Source organism: Platalea leucorodia, assembly GCF_965183815.1.
Source record: "Platalea leucorodia genome assembly, chromosome: 9".
NCBI classification, from domain to species: Eukaryota; Metazoa; Chordata; class Aves; order Pelecaniformes; family Threskiornithidae; genus Platalea; species Platalea leucorodia.
In genome coordinates this window covers 31,836,549-31,860,127 of record NC_138831.1, presented here as the reverse complement: position 1 = coordinate 31,860,127, position 23,579 = coordinate 31,836,549, and the positions used below count along the sequence as shown (strand labels likewise).

Sequence of the window (23,579 nt, the reverse complement as noted above, 5' to 3'; positions counted from 1 at the left end):
AACACACAAGCTGAGAAGGGGTACCTACTTCCATCCTCTAGCGACACAGTTTTGTGTAATTCCATGACAGCTCTCATCATATACTTAACATCTCTGAGCAGTGCATCCTTATGGATTGCCATTTCCAAAGCACAAAGAGACCCAGGGGGACTTTGTGACCATTCATTTCCCTTCGCTCCTTTGCCTTTCACAATGTACGCATTAGGTGGGGAGCTTCTCATGGCCCACACCCAGCCTACAGCCTGCTGTCCTCTACGCTCATCTTTGCTCCAAGACAGGGGAGAAGATACAGGGCACTTGCAAGCCCCACTCCCTCTCCCCAAGGAACCCACAGCTTCACTCTTATCAGATGACGGGAAATATTTCAGCTATACATCAAAATTGCATCCTCTCCTTTTTGAAGACCATATACCTGCACACCTCATGGGACAGCATGCATATTGGGATGTGACATGACTGACATGCATCTGTCACATGACCAAAACACATTCATTTCTGTCACACTTCAGAAGAAGTTACCATTTCCACTACATGACAGACATTTACAGGCACCTCATGGAGGAGAGGGAGGTGCAAGGTGTCCCTAGCAATAGCTTTCATGCCCTCAACAGCAGCCTTGCTGGAGGTCTCCACTGCAGATGTGATGGCTCTCTTAAAGGCTCTGTGGGGCCTACTGCATTTTCATTAACAAATCTGTTCAAATCCCAGTTTCAAAACTCTGTAATGGAGACAAATTTGCCTCCCATGCCTTCCTGTATAACTGTGCTCTAGCAATGATCTCTCTTATCCAGCTACCTCAGGGCAAATGACAGAAACCACACAGGCTGTGACATTAAAGAATAAAATAACCATAGCACTATTAAAGGATACTGTAGAAATCAACACTTGCATTGGTGAGTCTCGACTAGATGCATTACGATGTGGGGTTTTTTTTCACTTTCCATCCCCATACTTTCTCAGACATTTTCTGGCTGATCCTTACTTTGCCTATATTTTCAGAGTTTTTCAAAATGAAGCCAGGTGAACTGTTCTGCTGCTTCGATCATTAATTCCTTTCTCAAAGCCACGTTCATGCCTGGGACAAAAATGTCTCTTTTTCCTCTCAATGAAAATAAACAACTCAAACTCTGCTTTGTAAGCAAATTACTGTATTCCTCAAGCAGCCTTTCATAACCTCAGAGAAAGCTCATTGACCAATATTGCTCAGGGCTTGAAACTACAGTCAATAAATGCTTTAGCAGCATTTACAAGAATGAGGACATCTCTGAGCTATTGCCTCCATACTAAGTTTATATAATGTTGCTTGCAATTGTTCAGAGCAGGATTTTCTGAAGTGTTCATGCAAAACCTAGTTCAACAACCACAGACTTCAGAAAAAACAAACAAAGGACAAAGCCAAGCCTTGCTGAAAACCCCAAACCTTTTGCTCATCCTGAACTGCAAGATTAAGTTCTGAGCGCATGCAAAAGTCAAGTACAGGAAAATGCCCACATATTAAGAGATACTGCTGAGACTTTCCCAAAGACTGTAAATCCCTCAAGCTGACTACTCCCTTCATCAGAATCCAAGGTACGTGGCTATAAATAACATTAATGCAAACACACCTAGAAGAAAACCATTGTTCTGAGAGAAAGAGAGTTTGTCATTCAGAAGAGCAAGTTAAAAGCATTGCTTTGAGAATGAGGAACCCACCCAAGTTGCCTCTGGGAACATAGCCACTTTATGTTTGATTGACAAGTTTACTCATTTCCCAGCATCCTCTGAAGAACATACCTACTTCTGCAGATGCATAGAATCCATGCAATATTACCTCAGAAATAACCAGAAAATTCTCATCCTTTTTGTTGATCTTTTAACTTATACCCTTGTTCTGCAAAGGTCAAACCAGCAAGCTTACTCTCAACACCAAGGAACCATTCAAGCATCCAAGTCAGACTTAGAGCCTTGTTTCTGAAGGCTGAACACAAAACTGTTCCAAAGTGTTCAGACCCTCCAGTCATACCTCTGATGTGCTGGTGTTTCCCATGTCTATCACTTCACCTTATCTTATACTGTCTTCCACTCTCATTACTTCTGCAGATCTCTCTCACTGGCTTTCAGCCAGCAGTCATAGTTAGCAGATGCCCAAAATTGATCATACACTTAATGATCCAAGACAATGGTCATTAGCAAACACACGGCATAAGGGGGATAATAAAAGATAACCTTCATGCACTTAAAATTCATCTGAAATAAAAATGCCATTCACAAGCATAAACATAAACCTCTCCAGATACTATATACTGATCTGAGGAAACTAAGGTGACTTCACGTTCAAAGATTTAAACTACAATGTTTTTGTTGGGCTCCATTTACAAGTACAGAGCACAAGTATATCAAAGGAGGAATGAGAGCCTTAATTTTTTTCTCTAGTCAGATGGTGATTTCCTTACGCTGGTCGGTGAAAGTAGACTGAATTAGAGACGGTCACTCATCTTTGACTCATTCAGACAAAGAAGTTGTACACTCATGACCTGAGGAAATAGCCACAGTCAACTTCATTTTCTGATACACTATTTATGCTAACACTTCTGGGGCATGTGCCTAAACAGTATCACAATACAATGAGTCAGGACCATTCCAATTACTTAGGGTCTGCACCAGAATTCATTAAACCCAGGAGATGGGGAAATCTGCTGCAGTGATTTTGGGACCAGACCAGAGCTTTAAGAGCTCCAAGGCAAGCTCTGCAGAGGAGAGAGCCTTCTGTGTTCTTTCACAGAACATGCCATGTCTATTCCTCAGCCATCCCACGTTGAGGCCAACTCTTCTACATCAGCCTCTTTGCTCTAGGATTCCTAGCAGTGAGCATTTTAATACGAAGGCCAGCTTCAACTCAGCATTCATATTACTTACATGTTTTCATAACAATACTCCATAGTATAGTATATTTATAGTATATGATACTTCACCTTTTACTCCTGTATCCAGCTCCCCTTTACACATCCCAAATATCGCAAGGTGGCAAAGTATTGTTAATCCCGTGCAAATGATTTTCCTATAGACATGTAACAAAGCTGTAGCAAAACCAGAAACAGAATACAGTCCTCCAAGATTCCAGTTTCAGGCACTAGAAACATGTCCTGCCTAATCTCTTTACGTTCCTAAACTGTCATACCATAAAATCGTATCTTATTTACCCTAAGAAATCACAGTCTCCCATTGTGACCTAAGGCATACATTTAAACAGATATATTTTATGTCAGTACAAGCCCTGGATATAGATATTCTTATTCCAGTACAGAAGTGCCTTTCTAGTGCATCTTGTGCTGTATGTAAAGGAGATGAATCTAAAGAAATCCGCTCCTCTGAAGAGGGTGACAGAAGCCACCTTAAGAGGAGCAGAAGAAAATAAGTTATAGTTCTCTTTTTTTAAAGCAAGTCTTCCCTGTGTAGGTAAGTTATTAGCCTGTCATCACCAAATTATTTGACAATCAATGACTAGTCTACACATGTCAAATCCCACCACTGAACAAGAGCAGGATTATAGAAAATAGAGGTAAGAACAAAACTGTTGGATCATCTGGCTCGTCACCAGCCTTGCATTTTTCTTCCTTAGGGTATCTTCTACCCTAAGGAATTTAGGTTTCAGTTTCAAGTGACTGAGGTAACAGATGAATACTTTTACTTTCTCAAGTACACCTGACATGAGCTGAATCACTAAATCCTTTGCCAAACTCAGAAGCAACCCCTGTGGCATGTATTACAAAACAATAGTTGTATACTAAAGCAAACCCCCAAACACACATAGGAACAGATCAAAGTAACAACTTCCCTTATAAGTTTTTTTTTTTTTAATACTGAAAAATGACCAAAGCAATTTAGAATCAAAACTTGACTGTTTTAAATTAGTAATTTGAGGAAAAGAAACCCCCCAAAAAACAAACCGACCAAACAAATTCAAGTGATACTGTCTTCCAGTTTTGGTGCCTTATGCTAAAACTAAACAGATTTTTATAAGCATTTAAAGTGTTTCCCTCTTTCACCATTCTCATCCCTTTTCCTTCTCTTCTTTTTTGTCGTAGAAAAGACTAAACAATTCCAACAGCAAACACCGAGTAATTTTTACCCTCTGCTTTCAAACACACGTAATAAAAGCACAGTTAAAAGTTATATTAATTTCAGCAAACCTTTATTTTCACCTGAATATTTTCCTGCCACAAAACAACAGTAGCCTAAAAATTTTGCTGTCAGAAAACTGAGGCAGCTATTATTACCTCTGTGCCTATAAAGGACACAAAACACACCCAACATTCGAGCACTTCAGTCCCATTATAGAACCACTGCTCCTGCCACTAACTCTCAAGGGATCCCTTTCTGACCTCCCAAGTTTACTCTGCAGTAATTACATGGGTGGTGAATAACCAAAGACTGCATTCCCAAGCCTCTACTTCAAGCGTACCAAATGCGTTAGCTGTGCAGCTAATTACAGCTCCCCAGCAGACAGCTAACTGAGAGAGCTGCCGCTGTAACTGATGCCAAAGCCCTCGCATGCTTGAGCGACGAGCTTGGTGTGAAAGCCTCGACAGACAGGGCACAGGGGGAAGCCCGCAATGCCAGGCATGCTGGCGTGGCATTGCAGAGCCCCGCTCCCCGTCCCTCAGGCGCCTTCAAGGATTATTACTGCAGATAAGACACATCACTGCCCCCAAGTCAAGCGAGACCTAGCCCGTGCGATCTACATTTCTTGCACAAGATAAAGGACATAGGAGAGCCTGAAACCTACGAACGTTTCAGAACAGCCACCTCTAGAGAGGGTCAGAGTTGAGCTGTCTCCCCACACGTTAAGCAGGTGAGCATGCCAATTTAGTCCTTTTGCAGCTGGTGACCGATCAGCCACAGCAGGAGCAATTCCACACATTTCCACCCTCTCATTCACATCTTCGCTCTTGACTGCCCCCTGAAAGGATGCAGGCCAGGACAAACCAGCCCCCGCCATGCTGCACCACCCCAGGACCCCCGGCTCACTGCCCACAGCAGCAGGTGTTAAGAAACCTACCAGATCCTAAACGAACCTGTTTGAGGGAAAAGGCAGGAAGGAACTTACGGATAAATGTGACGGAGTCACACAGCACTTGCTGAATGACACCAGTAAGCTGAGGTGTGAACCCAGGACCAACTGTCCCTGATGGCTTTAGACAGCAACAACGCCAGACCGAGCGGCGTCCCTCTGAAGCACTGCGTTCCCCAGCCCTTGTGGGACCTGCTCAGGGATAAGGACACCTGCTCGCTAAGGAGATGATCCCGGGAGCTGCCTCTTCCCCCGGCTGACAGCTGCAGGACAGCTGGCACAGACAGCCTGAGGTGGAAACACCATTAAAGACGCTGTGCGGAAGGGATGACCACCACCCCCGCACCTCTGACAGAGCTGCGCCACAGCCACCGGACTGACCTGCGGGGAGGGACCCCACCGCCCGGCTGCTGACCCCGGGACTCGTCCGCAGCGCTGAGGAAGGACCGGCGGCGAGGGGCGGCCCTGCGGGATCCCCCGAGCCTGCCCCAGCCAGACGGGCTGCACAGCTGCGATGCTTCAGCCTCTGGACTCCGACGCCGGCGGGAACACTATGAAAGCGGCTCAGAAGCCAGCGGGCGGCACAGGGGAAGAGAGGGACGAAGAGAGAAACGGCGAGAGGGGGCCGACACCGAGCAAGGGAGGGGAGGGGAAGGGAAGGGAGGGGAGGGGAGGGGAGGGGAGGGGAGCCCCCGGCCCCGCGGAGGGCTCCGGGCGCCGCCGGCTGAGGGGGGCGCCCCCCACTTACCGCCGGGCGCGGCCCGTCCGCGTCCGCGGGGCTCCCTCCGACGCTGCCTCGGCGCGCAGGGCCCCCGCCGGGCCGCCCCCACCGCGTGTGCCGGGAGGAGGCTGAGGGGGCCGGGCGCCCCTGGGCGGGAGGGCGGGGCGGGCCGCCGCGCCCCCTCGCCGACCCCTGAGCGGGGCGGCCGCTTCCGGCGCTCGGGGCGGGGGCCGGGCCAGGCGCGGCTCCGGCCCGAGCCCGCGGGGCAGCTGGGGCAGGTGCGGCGGGGGAGGCGGCCGCAGCGTCGGGCCAGCGGCCCCTGCTCTGGGAAGAAAACACGAAATAAACCCGTTTCAGGGCGCGGGTGCGCCCCGGCCCCCGCGGCGGCTCCCCAAGGCCCAAACTCGGGCCTTAGACCCTGCAAAGGTGGCTGGGACCCCGCGGGGCAGAGCCCGCCCGCCGGAGCGCCGCCCGCCCTGCGGGGAGGCACGCCCTCCCCCGCCTCCCAGGAGGGACCGGGAGGGACCAGGCAGAAAACCGCGCTCCACCTCGCCCTCGTGTCCCAGGTCAGCGCCCCCTCCCCGCACCCCGCCCCGCAGGCGGTAGCGGGCTCCCGCCTCGCCCGAGTCATGGGGGGGAGGAAGGGATGAGCGCCGGCCGCCGCCGCCGAGCGCCCGCGAAACACGCGTGGCTCAGCGGGGTTTCTTCTCCAGCCGGACTGGAGCATAAATGCACCTGGGCGTCGCCACTGAACCCGCACAGGTCGCTCGCCAGGCATCGGCCCCTCCTCCTGGGTAGCAACTGGTCCAAAGTTTAGTAAAGAGCTCATGTTGTGTAGGATTGCTGCTGAAAACCGAGACAACAACATGAACTCCTTATTTATTCCAGAAATCAAAAGGCCCCGCATCTCAAAAACAAACAGTGCCTTCACTTGTTTATTCAGTTGTGCTCCATTTCATCAGTGGTCAAGCCGAGTTACTCTGCAATGGCAACAGAAAGTTTAATCAAGGACACACGGACAAATGTAATGCTGCCTGACGTGGCTTCAACAACACTACTTTGATATGAGTGTGTTGCCTGTGGGCAGCCCACAGGGCAAATAACTCTGGCACTTGGCGTCACCACAGAAGCGACAGCCCCGCATTCCCACATTTGAGACATAGACACGTGCTTGGTCATTACAAAGCCTTCCAGACCACCACGGATCTCCCAGGCCGATTAGTAAATATCTCAGAGGTATGACCCGATTTCTTCTGCTTTAGTAGATATGAAAACAATACCAAGGAAATAAGGCTGAGGAGGTGAATTCATTAAAGAGGCACTTCATTTGCATAAGCCTCATTCTATATTCTATACAAGCCTAAATACAAGCCTATATTGTTTATTCTGTGGTCTGAAACTCAACATTACCCAGTGAAATTCATTGTTGTTTCAAGAAACCACTGCAACAGAAAGAATGGCACAGGTTTCCAGTCCTCACTGTGGATCTCAAAATGCATTAATATGCGCTACCATAACAAACACTTGCAATACTGTTTTCCAAGTTGCCCTAGACCAAATGTTGGCTACCAGCAATGACATCCTTCATCTCTTCACTCTCCTGTCTTAAAGACATTCCCAAAAACCTGTAAAACTAGATTTTCTCCCTCTTTATTTGGCAAACTGTAATTGCAATAAAATACTGTTTGGTCTCCTTAAATTTCTTCTGGGCAAGTTAATATCCAACTTTTGTTAATGAGGAATGATGTGGTATTGTTCACACCTTCAAAATCAAAAGTAAATGCCAGGCTGCCTTCACTTTCAATTCTCTATCCGGTTAAGATAACACAAAACTATGGCAAATTATCATACATAAATAGGCAGGCTGTTTCCATTGCAATAAGTTGCAAAGATAGATGAATTTTAAAATAATTTTATACTAGGCAAGTGCCTAAAGGTAGTGCTTTTTATTATTACAGTTGAAGAGAAACTTGGCTTCAGACTTGGAACAAGTCAAGAGGACTGAACTGTGCCCCTGCTCACCTGCCCTGGGAGCAGTGTTCGCAGCCCAGGAGTTCCACCCAGCTCACCCAATCCAAAAAGGAAAGTGGTTGCATCTGATAGTACACAGGGTGGAGGACAGGAAAAGGGAGCAATAGTAAAGGTTTCAAAGGGCAGTGGAAGAATTCAGAACCCTTTGAAAGGGAAACAGATATTTAATTCCTCACCTTTAGTTCTACAATGTGATATGATCACGTCAAAGTCACAGCAATCCGCCTACAAAATGCTCGGAGGAAAGGGTGCACAAGGAAGGCCACCTCTTTTGTTGGCTCCTAGCTGCAAGGAAGGGGACAGAACAGCATGGTTTGCCCTGAGGGGCCACAACCACTTTTCAAATCAGGACAAGCTCTCCCTACACCCTGAATAACGCCAATTTGAATTTAATATCCACTTGCCTGCCCTGCAAGGTCTCCAAGAAGAGCAAGGGAGCAAGGGTAGATTGAATCTCATCCCTGCTGCCACGTCCATAGGGTTTGCAAGCCAAAATACAGGTTCTGCACAAGTAGGAAATTGCTCTCACATGGTTCTTCAGTTGTTCACCCTTAAAACACTAACTCAGACTTCTTTGTAGCATATTTGGCAATCGGGGCAAAAGCCTTTATGTGCATACAGGAAAAGAATGGGAAGGAAAACTCAGGGCTGAGTAGCATTTGAAGCAAGCAGCACAAGCAAACACGGCAGCATCTGCTAGCCATGCATTTACCAGTCTCCTTCAGGAAGTGAAAAAAAAGAAAGCCCATACCTTATGTTCCAAAGGGGGAGTCCCGGGCTTAAATACCAGAAAAATACCACCTGCATTTATAAAAACAGGTAAATAACTTATTTCACAGTTTAATCACGAATCATAGTACCTGACGACATCACTGAGTCAGTTCATCAGCTCAAACCTGAAGTCTTAGAGGCAGTTCACTGCAAAAAGGTAACTGTTTTGCACACACAAAAGGTACACCTCATTTGAAACACACAGGCAAGATGCAGTCATGCAACGCTAGGAGTATCTTAATTAGGGCCAAAGTCATCTTAATTTCCCAGGTATATTCTAGTGTTGAATGTTTTAATTACTTCTCTTTATAACAACCCAGACTAATTTAGGGTAGAGAATAGTTTTCTTATTTAATAACTATTTGGGTTTTTAATACCACATTCAATATATAGTCCTGAGTTTTGCTTTCTAGTCTAATCCTCTGAAAAGCTAGCATTGTAGATGGGTAAAACTGTAGAGAAGTATGGCTTCTACAGCACAGTATCATGATGAAAATACCACTCTACTAACTTCCTTGTGATTGAACCTTTTACCTTCTTTCCCAGTGGGGAAACTTCCAAGGCAGAGCACACCCTTCCTTTGCATTATCTGAGTGAATGTGCTTCATGTGTGAGAATTCTTAAAGCTTCAGCACTACATGGATTCTGCTTCCAGTGAGGTCAAGGAGCTGCAGATAAGGAAGCTATGTTTAGCACTGCTGAAAATCCCCCAGAATGAACACCTGATATATTGCAATACCAGCAGGCTTCAGTGTGTTCTCTGCCTCTCTGAGGCACTCGGAACAGGGTGAGACTCTGCAGATATTTGGTCTCAGCTCAGAGTAGAGGAGCTGCATTTATCAACATACCTCAGCTATATGCATCAGCCACACACATCCTTGTTGCAATTCTACTGAGAACAGATGTCTAACGCTCAGTCTCAAGGAGGAAACAGAAGCCTCAGCTGTTCTTTAACAGGCCCCAGCAGCTGCTAGGGCAACACGACCTACTCAAGCTAAATATGCCAAGTGTCCGAGTGAGGACATTGCTCCCTATGCACTCACTTCCCAGAATTTTCTGTTTATTCCTTTGACTTAATTTTTCAGTATACAGGACAGGAGGTCCTTAGGCCATAGTCATGTTCTGCCTCAATTGCTGCTCTCTATCCTGTTTTGCAACCCCTTTGAACAGATTTCCAACTGTGCCAATATCTGCTCTTAACAGCTTGCCATCCTGTAGCAGAACCAGAGTACAAAAAACGTGCACTATTCACCTCTTCTCAAAGATCTGCTTGGACATGCAATTAAAGTGATCTCCCAACTCTTATTTTTCCTCCCTCACAAACATTTCGCTGTTAAATTTTATATCCGACGTAGTTGAGGCACTTGATAGCCTCTTCAAAGGAATCAAGGTAACTCCAAAATGCAAAAATCATATCTGAAAGACAGACACTGAGGCTAGATTTCCAAATTAATTCAGTACTTTGTTAAATTTTCAGAGCAGCCGAAATTATGCACTTGGCTACCAAAGGCTTTAGTAGAACATCATTGCCCAAGCCTACCAAAGCAGCTTTTAATGTCAGGAGATACACAAATACATATGTTTCTTAGGAAGTCTGTTCCCTGGGAACACTCATGCAAATTTTATCTCCCCTCCCCTTCCCTCCTCTCCCAAGAAACCAAGGACACCAAACACAAGTTTACCCAGTCAGCATCACCTGCATGCAACATGTCTATAGTTCACATCTTCGTGCTTCAAAGCCAAATTTACATATATGTTCCTCTATAGAGACTCTCTCAAATCACATCATCAGACAAAAACACCAGCTCTACTACTGGTTTGTTCTGATGGTACCTGCAATTATTTCTATCTGTTATGAAAAAAGAAAAAGAACCAGAGCAAGCTGTAAAGTAATAAACAATTTATTTTTTCTTTACATTGACCTTATGAAAATAACATTGCTTATGTTTTGTGATTCAAATTTCTTGTACCGCATATTGCTGATTTCTAACATGGCACTTAAGGGAACATTCACTTAAACAGCTACACAATTTCATAAAATTGATTAATTTTCCATTTCTCAGTTAAGCATGACTGAACATACAACTCTGTCAAATTTAAGACCATTCATTCATTCCTGATGTCTTAAGGAAGAAAAAAAAAAATCTTTCCCTTTCTGCTGAAATATCTTACCATGTTTACAAAGACTGAGGGGAAGGGGAGAATCTCTCACAGAAGACACCTAAAGGGCAACAAAAAATCTTTTTTTATTGATTACATAGCTGGTAAAAAACACACCAAACAATGTGATAACACTGGATGATAACACTATCTGTACACACGTACAGGTAAAGCTGAAATACTGTGCAGTTTTAATAGCTAGAGGTGTAGTGCACCAATTTTTTGCCTATTTAACAGAAGATAATAGAACGTTTTAAACAAGTAACCAGAAGTTTCACTGGAAAGCCATGCATACATGTATGAAGATGGAGGAACATTCTGCAAGATGCAACTTAGTGGTTTGGTTTATATCACATATACTGGGAACCATGCATAATAAACTCTTTGCACATATGTGCATGACCTTGAAGTTAAAAAAATAGTCTTAGCAGTCTGTATTTGCATTAACAGGTCAATTCTAGCATAGCTGGCATGAACATTAAATCCTCATGCACTGTTTTGGAACTTTACCCCTAAATACAAACACTTGGTATCTATGAAGTTCAGCTTTTGCAGGCCACTGAGTCACACAGTATTTTTCTTGGTTTCATCGGGTTTAAATATTGCCTGTGTATCTTGCATGTCCCTAACTAGTCACTGCTCTTCAAAGTTACCAGATTAAGCACCACCAGAAAACTAATAGTCACCCAAAGACATTTGTAACAGCAAGGCAAGCTTCCCCTGATGTTGCTTCCTGCTATATGCATCTCATTTTTGTTCTGTGTAGACTTCTAGTTGTCAGAGATTAGATGCCTCTGCAATTTTTTGGCCTTTTAACTAAGGCATCAGTAACGATGCTTAACAAAATGAAGCCAACAGCTCGCTGGGAACTTGAGTATAACAGCATCAACTCGCTTCATATTTGCAAGCTAACAGGATACCCAGAGACAACATGATTTCCATAAGCTTCCTAACATTCAGGTATTAGATTCACATAGTGGCATAAGAAACAGAGCTACTTAGTTTTACTGTACAATTGGGTAACAACTTACATAATGAAACACAGCAACACACACACACACAAATTTAACCATCAGCACAACTGTAAAAAAGAAATGTAACATTGCAGGTCACGTTTTGTCAGCTAGAGAACTTCCTGAACAGTTGCCCTAAAGTTAGTTTTATCTTCACAACCTAAAGACTTCCATGAAATCAGCCCGAAAACATCTCCTAAAGTCATAGGACTAGTTCATAGTGAAGACTCAAGGCCCAGGAATAATAGACTTGTAGGAATAAGGTAGGTACATACTTATGAATTCTCCACCTTAACATTTCAACTGTTGCCACTGCAAGGAAGATCTTCAGCTTAGAAAGATTTCATTTAACACTTGAAAACAAGATTAAAACAAACAAACAAAAAAAAGTGGACATTACAGATCGATTTAGAGACCAGCTCTTTCAAAACCAAGACAGCATAACTAGAAAATTAGAAAACCTGGTCCCATTTTTATATTCAAACACTGATTGTAAGTAAAAAAAAGAATACAGTACATGCAATAATATGAAAAACCTGCCTAATAAACTCAAGTACACAACCAAGAGTAACTAGGGAATAAAAAAAACCCAAACTGCTTACGATAGACAAGGTAGGGGACATTTTAGAAGACAACATAGAATTCAAGATGATCATACCATGTGTCCCTTATTGGCAAGGATTTGTTGGCTAATTAAAAATTATATGTCATAGAAGAAGCATATATTTTCTATCAAAAGTAGTCCTGTAAGTTGCAACATTCACCACTGATTAAATATTTCCCTTCCAGATAAATTGACTGATACTATGCTTATTTAGGGAAGGCTACAAATACATTCTCAACCAACCAAAAAAAAAAAAAAAAAAAAGTGCTGTGAAACAGAAGCAGGATTTCTCCCTGCACACACTTAAGTTTTCTAAAACAATTACATGAGTATACCTGATAAAGAAGTCCTACTTTTTCTCAGAAAACCAGAAGAAAACATACAAAGTTGAAGCTTGATGTACTTGACTGTTCCCAACCACCAGTTTTGTTTTTTGCCAATTAACCACTTCCCCAGAGCTGAACAATTTGCTGCCTAGTATTTGAATGCTAGCTTTATCATGATACATCCAGACAACGTTTAAGTCAATCCAGCATTCTGAAGAGCCAACAGCTCAAGAAAGAACATTGCAAAAGTCCAGAGAATAGCCAGCAAGAAAGAAGCCCTCCTCGTCCTCAGAACCATTTAAGAGCATTGCTGGTCATCAGATGAGAAAGAATGGTGTTCAGTCACACTTCCATAGTCAGAAACACTACAGCTAAACACCCCAAATGTTTCCTCACAGCCATCTTGTAGGATGTGCATGCAACACTCACAGCAAAGCTGAGCACATTAAGAGAATATTGCATTTTTCTGCCAGAAAAGGATCTTGATTTTCTGCATGCGTGCTGTGACCTTTAGGCTCCTTTGATCGATCGATAAATATTTGTTTTAGGAATCCTAACACTACCGCTGTTGTACAACAGTTACACATTCATGCAAAAAGAATGCTATGTTTCTTCTTAAAGATCAAGACTTCCTCTTATTTTAAGCCCTAAATAGGAAGAAGCACTAAAAAAAAAAAAACCAAACAAAAAACCAAAAAAACCCTTCAACAAGTAAGACAACTAATTAGCTACCAAAACATGGTACTCCTGTGACAAGCTCCATTCTTCTTCCATAATAGCTGGGTTTTGGTTGTGGCTTTTTGAGACATTGCAATCAAAAAAAGTGAACAGAAATTAAATTTATTAAACAGGATTTATCTATAAACCCCATTGCATTAACAAGAATCTTTATCAACACAGCTGCCCAGAAAACCATAGATGATGTTTGATACCACTGTTTTAGTATACACTGAACATTCAGTGACAAATAGGTACTTATTTTACCTTTACTTTAAGAACATATATTCAAGTGTTCTGTTTGATGATCCATTTCATGTCACTTCAGGAAAAAACAAAGGAATGTAGAAGTTCTTCCTGTGCTTCACGCCATACTTTTCTAGTTTGTGACCTCAAGAATGGCTAGTTTATTCAAAGACAACATGATGAAAGCCATTTCTTGAACCAACCTGAAACCAGAAAGTATGTCCTCCCATACTGAACCTGCGCTACAAAAAACCATGATTGCATCAAAAAAAATGCAGAATAGCAATGAATGTAGTAAACAGACTGTGGAGTTTTCTTACTACCGTTTCACATATAGGTGCTAACAGCGCACTGTGGGCACACAACTGGCAATTCAGCTGATTGACTAAACTGAGACAGGTATTAAGTGCTCTACATACAATTCCATGAACATAAATGTAAACAGAAGTGTTTGGCCTCCATACAAAGCAATATTTCTGAAAGTGCTGGGGTTTGGAAATCTGTCCTGCATATTTCCAAAAGCAACTAGTTTACATTCTGTTTGACAGGATTAATAAAGTGTTTTGGAGGTTAACTCACTTTGGTCATGATCCCAAAGAAAAGTTTATGTTGAGTAGTTTCAACTATCCTCCTCATCATCACTAATAAGGTCTCTTTTTTCTACACACGTCTCTCGTTCACGCAGGAAATCCTCACGAATGGCTTCTAGTTCAGTTAGTTCAAGACGTACTTTCTCCAGGTGATAGGTCCTCCGGTTTCTGATCTGACGTAATGGAAAAGGGTTCAGGTCTCCAAAAGCAATACCAGTCAGTTTCCTGTAAGATTACACAACGTTAGAAGACAATAATTCATATTTGGTGGTTTCTAAAATCAGTTTTGAACTTCATCCATATCAATATTTAGTACATGGCAGATATCTCTCGTCTCCACATACCTGACAGGTCTCAGATGTTATCAGTATTGCAAGAAAGTTCTATAAAGCACTCAGTTTTAAAGTTATTTCAAGTGATAAAGTCCTATCAAATGCTCAAGAGTTTGCAAAGCCAGCTGCAAACTCCATATAATGCTCTAGCAATTACAGCCTTGACAACACTGAACACAAGATGTAAGCTTGGCTAATGAGAGTTTCATTGGCTAGACTGAATACTTCATACATCCAGTTACCCGATTATAGATTGGATAAACTTCCTCCATATAAACCACTGACACTCATTCAATCCCAGCACAGTCAGCTCTCAAGTTATCCAAGACAATGGAGTGGTGTAAGAGACCAGATAAAGCCTGGGATAATACAAATACAGACAAGGATAATACAAAACATGTATAAGCCAAACTTTATGACACAGTGAGAAAGCTCTGGGATTCTGCCGGCTGGAGCACAGAGATCTCTGAGCTGATGTCAACTCAAGCTCGTCAGATCACATAGCAAAGCATCACAAGAGTATCTGCCACCCTTCCAGAGTCATGCTGCATCATACTATCATTCAGTCACAGCAAAACTAGTAATTGATCTACCTAATCAGTCCAAAGACAGAGTTAACTCCATCGTTACTGTTGATCTATATCTAAAAAGTCTCTCATTATTTACTAAGGGAAAAGGAGGAACTGGAATTTAACTTATTCCGGTTTAATTATGAACCCAAATATTAAGAAAAATTATGTGGACAGTTTATTTAAGGCTAAGCTCTCTCCAGGTTTGTATTTTTGAGTGAACAAGAACGATTTCCTACTATTTATAAACAGAACGTATTCCAACAGCTTCTCTACCTGTGCACAACATGCTATGGAACACAACTTTCATCTATAGAAAAACCTAACTATGATGTCCTATAACTTGGAGTATAATTATGCACATGTCTGTAGAGACTTTTCTCCATGGAAGAGCTTAAACTTAGAAATTCTGTGCAAAATAATTTTTTAACCCATTCAGGATGTCCATGAATTCTATGAAAATAATCTTTCTAAATTTTTCCTCTACAACAAGATGACTTTTTGTCCATATCAGGAAAGACATCATTCTATATGCTTTTGTATTGTTTAAGTTTTGATGCTGTAAAACTTGTACAAATATGGTAGAATAAGAAACCAGGTGGTTTGAAACATGCCTTTATCAGTTCTAGCAGGCAAATTCATATCCCCTAGGTGGCACTACACCACTACTTCCAACTCCGACTTCTAAAATCCTAAGAAAACAAGTGATTTACAGACCAGCAGTGTATTTGGATTGTAAATATCTTTGATGCACTGAATTCTGTCCTTACCTGAACTCACCATCTGCCAAAGACACCCGATTAGCTCCTTTTGTTAAGAACAAAATGAGATCTTTTCCAGCAATATTAGAAATCTTTAAAACAGATTATTACAGTGCCAGAAAGTTTAGACAGGAGAGACAAGACTTCATTTCCGTTACATAATTGGAAAAGGAAGGGAAAGCCAAATCTGCAGCTGATTAAATATCAAAATTTTTTTCAAATTAGGTAAGAGAAAGAAGATATCCCCCCACCCCCCCTTCTTTTGCAATCTTTAGTTTCTGGTGTTACTGCTGTGGTACTACTGGTACTACATATTACACATTTGATTATAAGCTATAAAATAGCCTATTTATTGATTATAAAGTATCCACAAGTTTATTTATTGTTTTCTGTTAAAAATATGTGCACCCTCTTCCCAAAATCAAGTACGTACTTCTCTGTCACTTCCAGATTTGCAATCAGAGTCAGCATTTATTTTGGTCACAAACAGCTGAGTACAACAACTGTCCAGCATTTTTCAAATCAAAAGGGGGAATGATAAAATACAAAGCACCACGCAACTCCCCCTCAAGAGTTTTTGGAGAGGTTTCAGCAGAGGAAGCAACATCTGTTATCAAGACTTCTACCATTTAAATCAGTTGCAGAACATTGTCCCTGCATCAGTCCCAGCAACCCTTTTTAAGCAGAGTAAGATTATTCAGTTTTAACTTCTCTCCAGTCAAAACTGAAACACAGGAAGTAAAAATAACAAATAGTTCTTGCAGTAGGAGCCAAAGTAAAAGCCTAAATTCACATGGAATTTATTACAGTAAAAACAAACCCCTCAGATTCCAGTATGTGATATTGTACTAAATTCAAAATCACTGAGTTTCAATATCTGTGCAAAACATATTTTCAGACATTAAACAAACTGCAATATGACTTTTCTTTTTAAGATTAATCTGCTGCTCTACAGTCTTGAGACTAGGAACCTAAAAACATTAGACCCTAATTTACAAACTGTAATTCCTATGCAAGGACTGAAGAACAGAAAAGTCTAATGCTAAATCTAATGCTTCAAAGTATATCTTAAAATCAGCTGGAGTTATGTGGCATTAGCCTATGCATTAATGATGCATAAGAGATCTAAACCTAGTGCGTCACAGCTCACATTTTTAAAACTCGAGCCAGGATGTGTTTTTATTTATCGTAAAATATTTTACAACATAAATTGTATCTATCCGCAACGCAGGGGGAGACTTCACCTATGGTTGAAATTCTTAAGTGCTACCATGATACAACTGCTAAACAAGACCAACGTGACACATTCATCTCTATCGTACCTAAAAATTTACAATTATGCATTCATCACTTGTGCTTTTGTCTCTGTTAGATAAAACTACTAAGGAAAAATCTTAGTAGTTAGTTTCATCTCTAGTTGCTTTACATCTAAATTAAGATCTATATAAAAACAAAACAAAATAATAAAAAAAAAGACAACAATAGACTTCTTCCATGCCCTGCTACAAGTCTTTCAATTACACACAAGTTTGAGTTACCCACCTAGCATCAAGTATAGTGCGTGTGAAATATCGAAGGTACTTGAAAATGGACATTGAATCTTGCAGCTTTAAGATTTCCTCTTCTTTGTATTTAAAAAGTGCCAGGGCAAATCGGAATATTACCTGATAAAAATACATACAATGTTTGGTTCTTTATAAGAACAGAATGCACCGATTCTCATTATTATCTATTATAAACTCAAAGGAAAAGTGTTACTCTTCCTACAGGCTGCATTTGAGCTATCTAGTCCTACCTCCCTCTATCTCCCTTCCCTTTCACTCCCCGCCCCGTCCCCCATTTCCAAAAGCTGCCAAAAACTTGTGTTGTGGCCTGTAACCAAGACAAGGTGCTCTGCAGTTCTATCCAGAATACAATATTGGGTTTATAGCATACAAATTCTTTGAAGTGTTGAGTTCCTAATTCAGTTGTAGAACAACTGTTCTGTTGTATGTATTTATTATTATTTATTCTGTTGAATGTATTTATTAAGTTCCTTCAGAGCTAAAATTAAGTTTTGCTTTTAACAGATTATTTTCCAATGCCTTGAATTTTCCCACCATGTTGGGGGGCTGATGCCGAATGAATTTCTGACACCAGTTTGTCAATCAACTTTGGCATGAGCTGGAAGAAGCACTACTTCCCTTCATTCTGAAAAGGCTTCAATAAGTTCTGAACTTCATCAGTCTGTACCTGGCTGCCTTTGCAAAATACCATGATGCTTAAATCTGATTTTAATGAACACACAGCCAAAATACCACTGCATATTAGAATGCTCAGATGAGGCCAACAAGAAATCTAGCAAACACACAGTTTTTGTCTACTTATCAAATAACTCTCCTGTTCTCTTTAATTGCCTACAACATCTGCTTTAGTGTTGTTATCGTGTTTGAACCCAATCATTTTTTCCTGCACAGACTTTATTTCTCTGCAGTTCGACAAGTATGAAACACATGAAAATTCTTTCACCTCCACCCCTTAGTTTGAGATAGGAGCCCAGACAGCCACTGTTTGTCAGCTGTACTTTAAATGTCTACAGAAATAAAATAAATAGTTGCTGCAGAGACAAGCTAAACATTAGCACTTGGTTACAACTAATTTTTACATTTTTTCAATACTTCTAACTTCTGCCTCCTTCAGTTAAGCTTTCTTCTTTACAAGAGTAGCTCTCATTTTGATATAATTACTTAAAACTGATTGACAGCTGCACGTAGGAGTAAACAACACTGCCTATAGCTTTATTTTTTCTAAGGTAAAAAAAAATGGTGGGTGGTGAAAGGAAAATACTTAGCATTTAGAGTTCTTCCATGTAACTCAAGCTTTTAACTTGCAGAACACAGATAAAATGGAAAATGTTTTGACTGGTTATTTATGCGCATTTCCTCCCTTTTTTTCCTACCAGTGATTTTAACTGACAGGATTCTTGTGAAACAACCTTCTTTCACCCTGCACTCAATAACACCATAGTATTTTGTTACCAGGTAATAACTGGAAAAAAAAAAAACAAAACCACAAACTTAGCTCATTCAGTTCACCTTTGGTCCCTCGTATAGGAAGGAGTCCCAGATTTTAAAGAGGATGTCGCTAACCACACTGTCCACAAATACCACAAGAAACCAGTTGAAAGTTATAAGAGTATAGTCAACTTTGTATTGTTCAAAATGAGCATGCAGTCGTGGAAGCTTCTCACTCATTAAATCCTTGAATACTCGCTGATCAACCTAAAGAAATGACAAATACGACATTATTACTCCTAGTTTTCCAACACGTATGTCATTCAAAGTAGGGCTGTTACCAATCCGTAAGTGCACGTTTTTCAAGAGCTAATCAGAAACCTAGGATTGTCCAAGTTAACACTTCTAAGCTAGATCCACCCAAAACATCCATGGCCACCCCAATGCACACTGCCCTTGCTGACACAACCTTTTGTTTCTCAATCCATCCCCAGTCTCACAGGGCTCCTCACACGCCGATGCTGTGTTCCTACTACAGGTAGAGCTCTGCAGTGCTGCACTGGTGCAGGAGCACTGGAGCAGAGAACAAGCTGGGGAAAGACCTGGAGGGAGGAGGCAGCATGTACCAGAGCATCACCTGGAAGAAGAAGAATGCTACAGCACATACTGCTCGCAGTACTGCAAAATACCTTCTCACCCCGACTCTCCCAGAGAGCCCATAACTTCTCCCCACCCCAATTTTGAGGAAAGAAATGATAAATCAACTCAGTTAGTGTGGTGAAACTAATACCCAGAAGAAGGGTTAAGGACTGGAGCTCCAAGCAGGTCACTGAACAGTTATTTCTGTGTTATACTCAGAGTCTTTGTCCAAACAAGGGCCCCGGTGCCTGGAACTCACCTCGGACAACTCAACACATCCCCCAAAAAGGCCTATCAGACAGCTTTAGAGGAAAGTTTTTGGCTGGCTGCAGTTTACAGGACCAAGATTTATTTTGGCAGAGCACATACCTGAGATCCTAGCAGTGTCTTAGTATAATAATCGCGAGGCATGAAAACTTCCACTATTGTTACTAGGCACCAAAAAGCATCTTCCTGTTCCAAGTACAGAAGTGCAATTGCTACCAATCTGAAAATAGGGTTTATTTTGAGAAAGAGATTATTATAGTATCACAAAATGTATTAAGAACAATTACAAGAAAGCCTTTGTTTCTGTTCAGCAGAGATAAATGTATTAACAGGAGCGCACTAAACAGCAAAACTGTTAATGAAGTCTAAGACAGGGCAATGAGATGCCTTCTCAGCCAAGCCAAGTATTTTTATTCAGTTAAATAAGAAAACAGATAAAGGCAAAAGCAAAGTGATTTGCTAGAAGCCATTTTCCCAGGAACTAAGACAAAATAATTAGAAGCTTCAAAGTCTTAAATTCCCAGACCTTCATCTTTCCTTACTGAAGAGGAGAAAGAACAAATGGTTCTTGCATTTCACACAAAATTCTTGTAAATTTAGAAAAATCCTTTCTAGCATATTTATTTTATATCCATTAAGATAAATATAAGTAACACTTTTGTCTTTATCTACTATTGTCTTTTAAGAAAAAGAAAAAGCCCTGAAATTTTTCAAAGACTAGATTTGTTCTAAGAATTTCTTAAAGTAGGGGGGAAAAAAAAAAAAAAAAAAAGATTAAACAACAGCAGCAATCCTGGTTTTCCTGTTCCCAATGAGTATGATGAAAACAAACAAACAAACCCACCAGAGAATAATTTCATGTTGCTGATACTTGTTTGAATATGTAAGGTAACCTCCAATATGTTTCTCCAAGTAATTTGTTTTATTTCTGTATGCAAGAGGAGCTGTAACAACATGGACTGCTTTTGATGTTATACAGCTTAATAAGGTGATCACGCTTTAAAAGCTTAAGAGAATCAAAGCAAGGAATAAATATTTAATTTGCTTTTAACTTCTACAGAATTATTTACAGTAAAAGCAAAAATAAAACCAAAAGTGTCGCAGGAGAAAATAATGCTGCACAGAAAGATCAAATTTAGGAAAAGCATTGCTAACACCTTCTAGTCACCAGAGACGTGTTGCTCCAAGATTGCAACAGCCATGTTCTTCAGACATGTCTTTGTGACATGCCAGCAACAATATTAATACTAAAAATGTATGATTTATCTACAGAACATAACCACTAGTGATGAATACTCAGAAAAATACTTCTTACTACATTATTCACTACGTCTACTACTGCTACCACCACCACCTCACTACCTCTACTACATTATTCACTGCCTCTATTCTACTACTTCCTCAGTGCAGTTTCAAATGATAAAGCTGCTCTAGTTCAAAACTCTTTCACCGTATTCTAGTCTATAAATTAGTGCACAAACTGACATCTTTAGTATTATAGCATGGGGACAAGGGGGGTATTAGACTAACATACCTGCTTCAAATAACACCTTCCTTTGCTACAGATCTGAAAGTACCAAAACTATTTCGGCAAACACCAACTGCAATGACTTCAAATTTTCTTAGCCTTGTAACACAAGAATCATCCTTAAATTGATTACTGCAATTCTGATTGAAGACATCCTATGGGAAACACTGAAATTTGTGACTTTAACAGTACAAAAAGGTTTCAGGCATTTATTTCTGCTTGTTTAAAAAAAAGCAAAAACCTAACAAATTCTTGCACACAAAAGCAAAAAGATCCCCTACAACTGACATGAAGACAATGTAAAACTACATTTAAGTAGCCCATTTCTTATGTGAGTTAATTCCAGTTTCAGTTCTTTTGCCAAGCTGATTCTACAAGTTTCATGATCCAAGTCTTGGTTTTTTTAATTGTTTTTAAAAAATGTGATAGTTATTTGTTTATTTAAACATTCTAAATTATGAACATACAACCCATAAGACAAACGGCTGTCCAAAAGCATGTCGCTATACCTGTGGTTTGAAAGGCTCATTAAGTGTTTCACTGTGTAGTCTAAGATTTGCAAAATCTTACCTGTTGAGACCTTGGCAATATCCTATATCAGGATTTCTCCACGAAAATGCCAGCAGCACATTCCGCAGCTTCTGGATCCCTTCGGATGTTGGGGAGGAATAATGTTTGTTGTTTGGCAAAGTTCTCAAGAGATCCAACTCAATTTGTTTAGATGCAGGATTTTGTTTTTCCAGAGCATTTTGAAGCAAGGTGTGGAAGTACCCAGGAACAGTGCTGTCCTTGAATTTTTTAACATGGAGATTGACACACCATTTCCACATCTTGGAACGATGTTCATGTGGAATTCCAGATCGAATGAGATTCTTTAGTTCTATAGAGCGCATCATCTCTCTATTCATTGTGCTTGCAAGATAGTTCTCCCATTTTACCCCTGCGGAGATCTCTCGATTTTCACTGAGAGAAAGCGATCTCAGGTCCAAAGCTCGTGATTTTGCTACTAGTTTCTCCTCATCATCATCCTCTGGGACCGTCTGAAAACCATATATATCATATTCACTAAAATGGAGGGGAAAAAAGAAAAAAGGCTTTTAAAAATGTGTTCAGCAGCCCTGAAACTCTCAAGTTGCCATCCTAAAGTTACTTCAAATATCCCTCAATCCCCATAGTTTTCAAGTTTTAACAATTATTATTTAAACATTTTTATAAAGTATATCCTTTATTTAATAATTATTTTTATAATCCCATATAGAACAGACTTTGTGCCCATATCCTAATATATATTACTACACAGATTAAGCGATTTATTTAAGAACATGGTCAAGTTCAAATGAACCCATCTCTTCCGTAGCTCACCTTCAGCAGCTATACGGCAACATTTGAGTCTAAGTTTTATATTGTATGTCAAATAAAATAATAAATGTATTTATACAGCCAAAAGGATTTCATGATGGGAAATCCATTAAAAAACCCAAATCCTGCAAATATATCCTCACTGTCTGTTTTCCAGTGTTAGAACTGGGCCCACTGACCAAGATACACAAACATTTATTTTAATAGGACCAAATTACCTGACCAGGTGTGGTTTGAAAAACGCTTGTTCTGGTTGTTCACTAGTTTCTGCTTTCAAGGCATCTTCCAGTAACTGTGTGATGACCTCACGAGCAGGACTCTGCTCCTCAGAACAAACTGGAGTTTTCATTTCTTGAAGCAAGATCAAGTATTTACTTTCTATCTGACAGAGTTTGGCTTCCAAGCTAGTATACTGCAGAAAACAATATATAATACCATAAGTCTTCAGAAACTTACTTTATACTACACTTCTTTTAAAATCTGGTTCAATATTATTCTATTAGTTTATGTTGCTTAGAAACCTGTAAGTCAAGAACAGTCAGCTTTACTTTCCCATTTTTGTAGCACCGGAAAACATAAAGCAACCCTTATATGTGGAAAATAAAAATTGTACATGCATTTATTACACTACTGTAAAATTCTATATATCAAGTACTTGGGAAAGAAACCTCAGATACTTGTGGCTTTTTACGGGAGGTCTTTTAAGGCAGAATAGTAGACCAGAGACTGTCTACCACATGTATTTTCACATGCGTAAAATCCGAGCAAGCTTTAATTATCATTACATTGTATGAAGGACAACTCAACCGTCTTGTGCTTTTAAAGTAACAAACAGCTTTAGTCTATACATGTTTGAACAAAAAGAACTTAAATGGAATTCTAAAATTACAAGTTAGGTAATA

At 40.8% G+C, this 23,579-nt stretch overlaps 1 protein-coding gene across 10 annotated transcripts in view; it reads right to left on the bottom strand.

Annotated features, from left to right (window-relative positions):
- TBC1D2B (TBC1 domain family member 2B) overlaps window positions 1–23,579 on the bottom strand; it is a 49,799-nt gene that overhangs the window by 1,836 nt on the left and 24,384 nt on the right. For 7 of the 10 annotated variants that reach the window (XM_082321938.1, XM_082321931.1, XM_082321937.1 and 4 more), the window contains exons 8-13: window positions 22,896–23,089; window positions 21,889–22,383; window positions 19,893–20,010; window positions 18,966–19,151; window positions 17,434–17,555; window positions 10,459–14,454 (exon numbers count right to left, since the gene is read on the bottom strand). In XM_082321938.1, the coding sequence (XP_082178064.1) occupies window positions 14,259–14,454; window positions 17,434–17,555; window positions 18,966–19,151; window positions 19,893–20,010; window positions 21,889–22,383; window positions 22,896–23,089 (1,311 nt within the window). In that variant the 3' untranslated portion in view covers window positions 10,459–14,258. Of the gene's footprint in view, window positions 1–10,458; window positions 14,455–17,433; window positions 17,556–18,965; window positions 19,152–19,353; window positions 19,522–19,892; window positions 20,011–21,888; window positions 22,384–22,895; window positions 23,090–23,579 lie in introns of those variants that run through there. The other 3 variants (XM_082321933.1, XM_082321932.1, XR_014229203.1) reach the window with 3 other exon arrangements.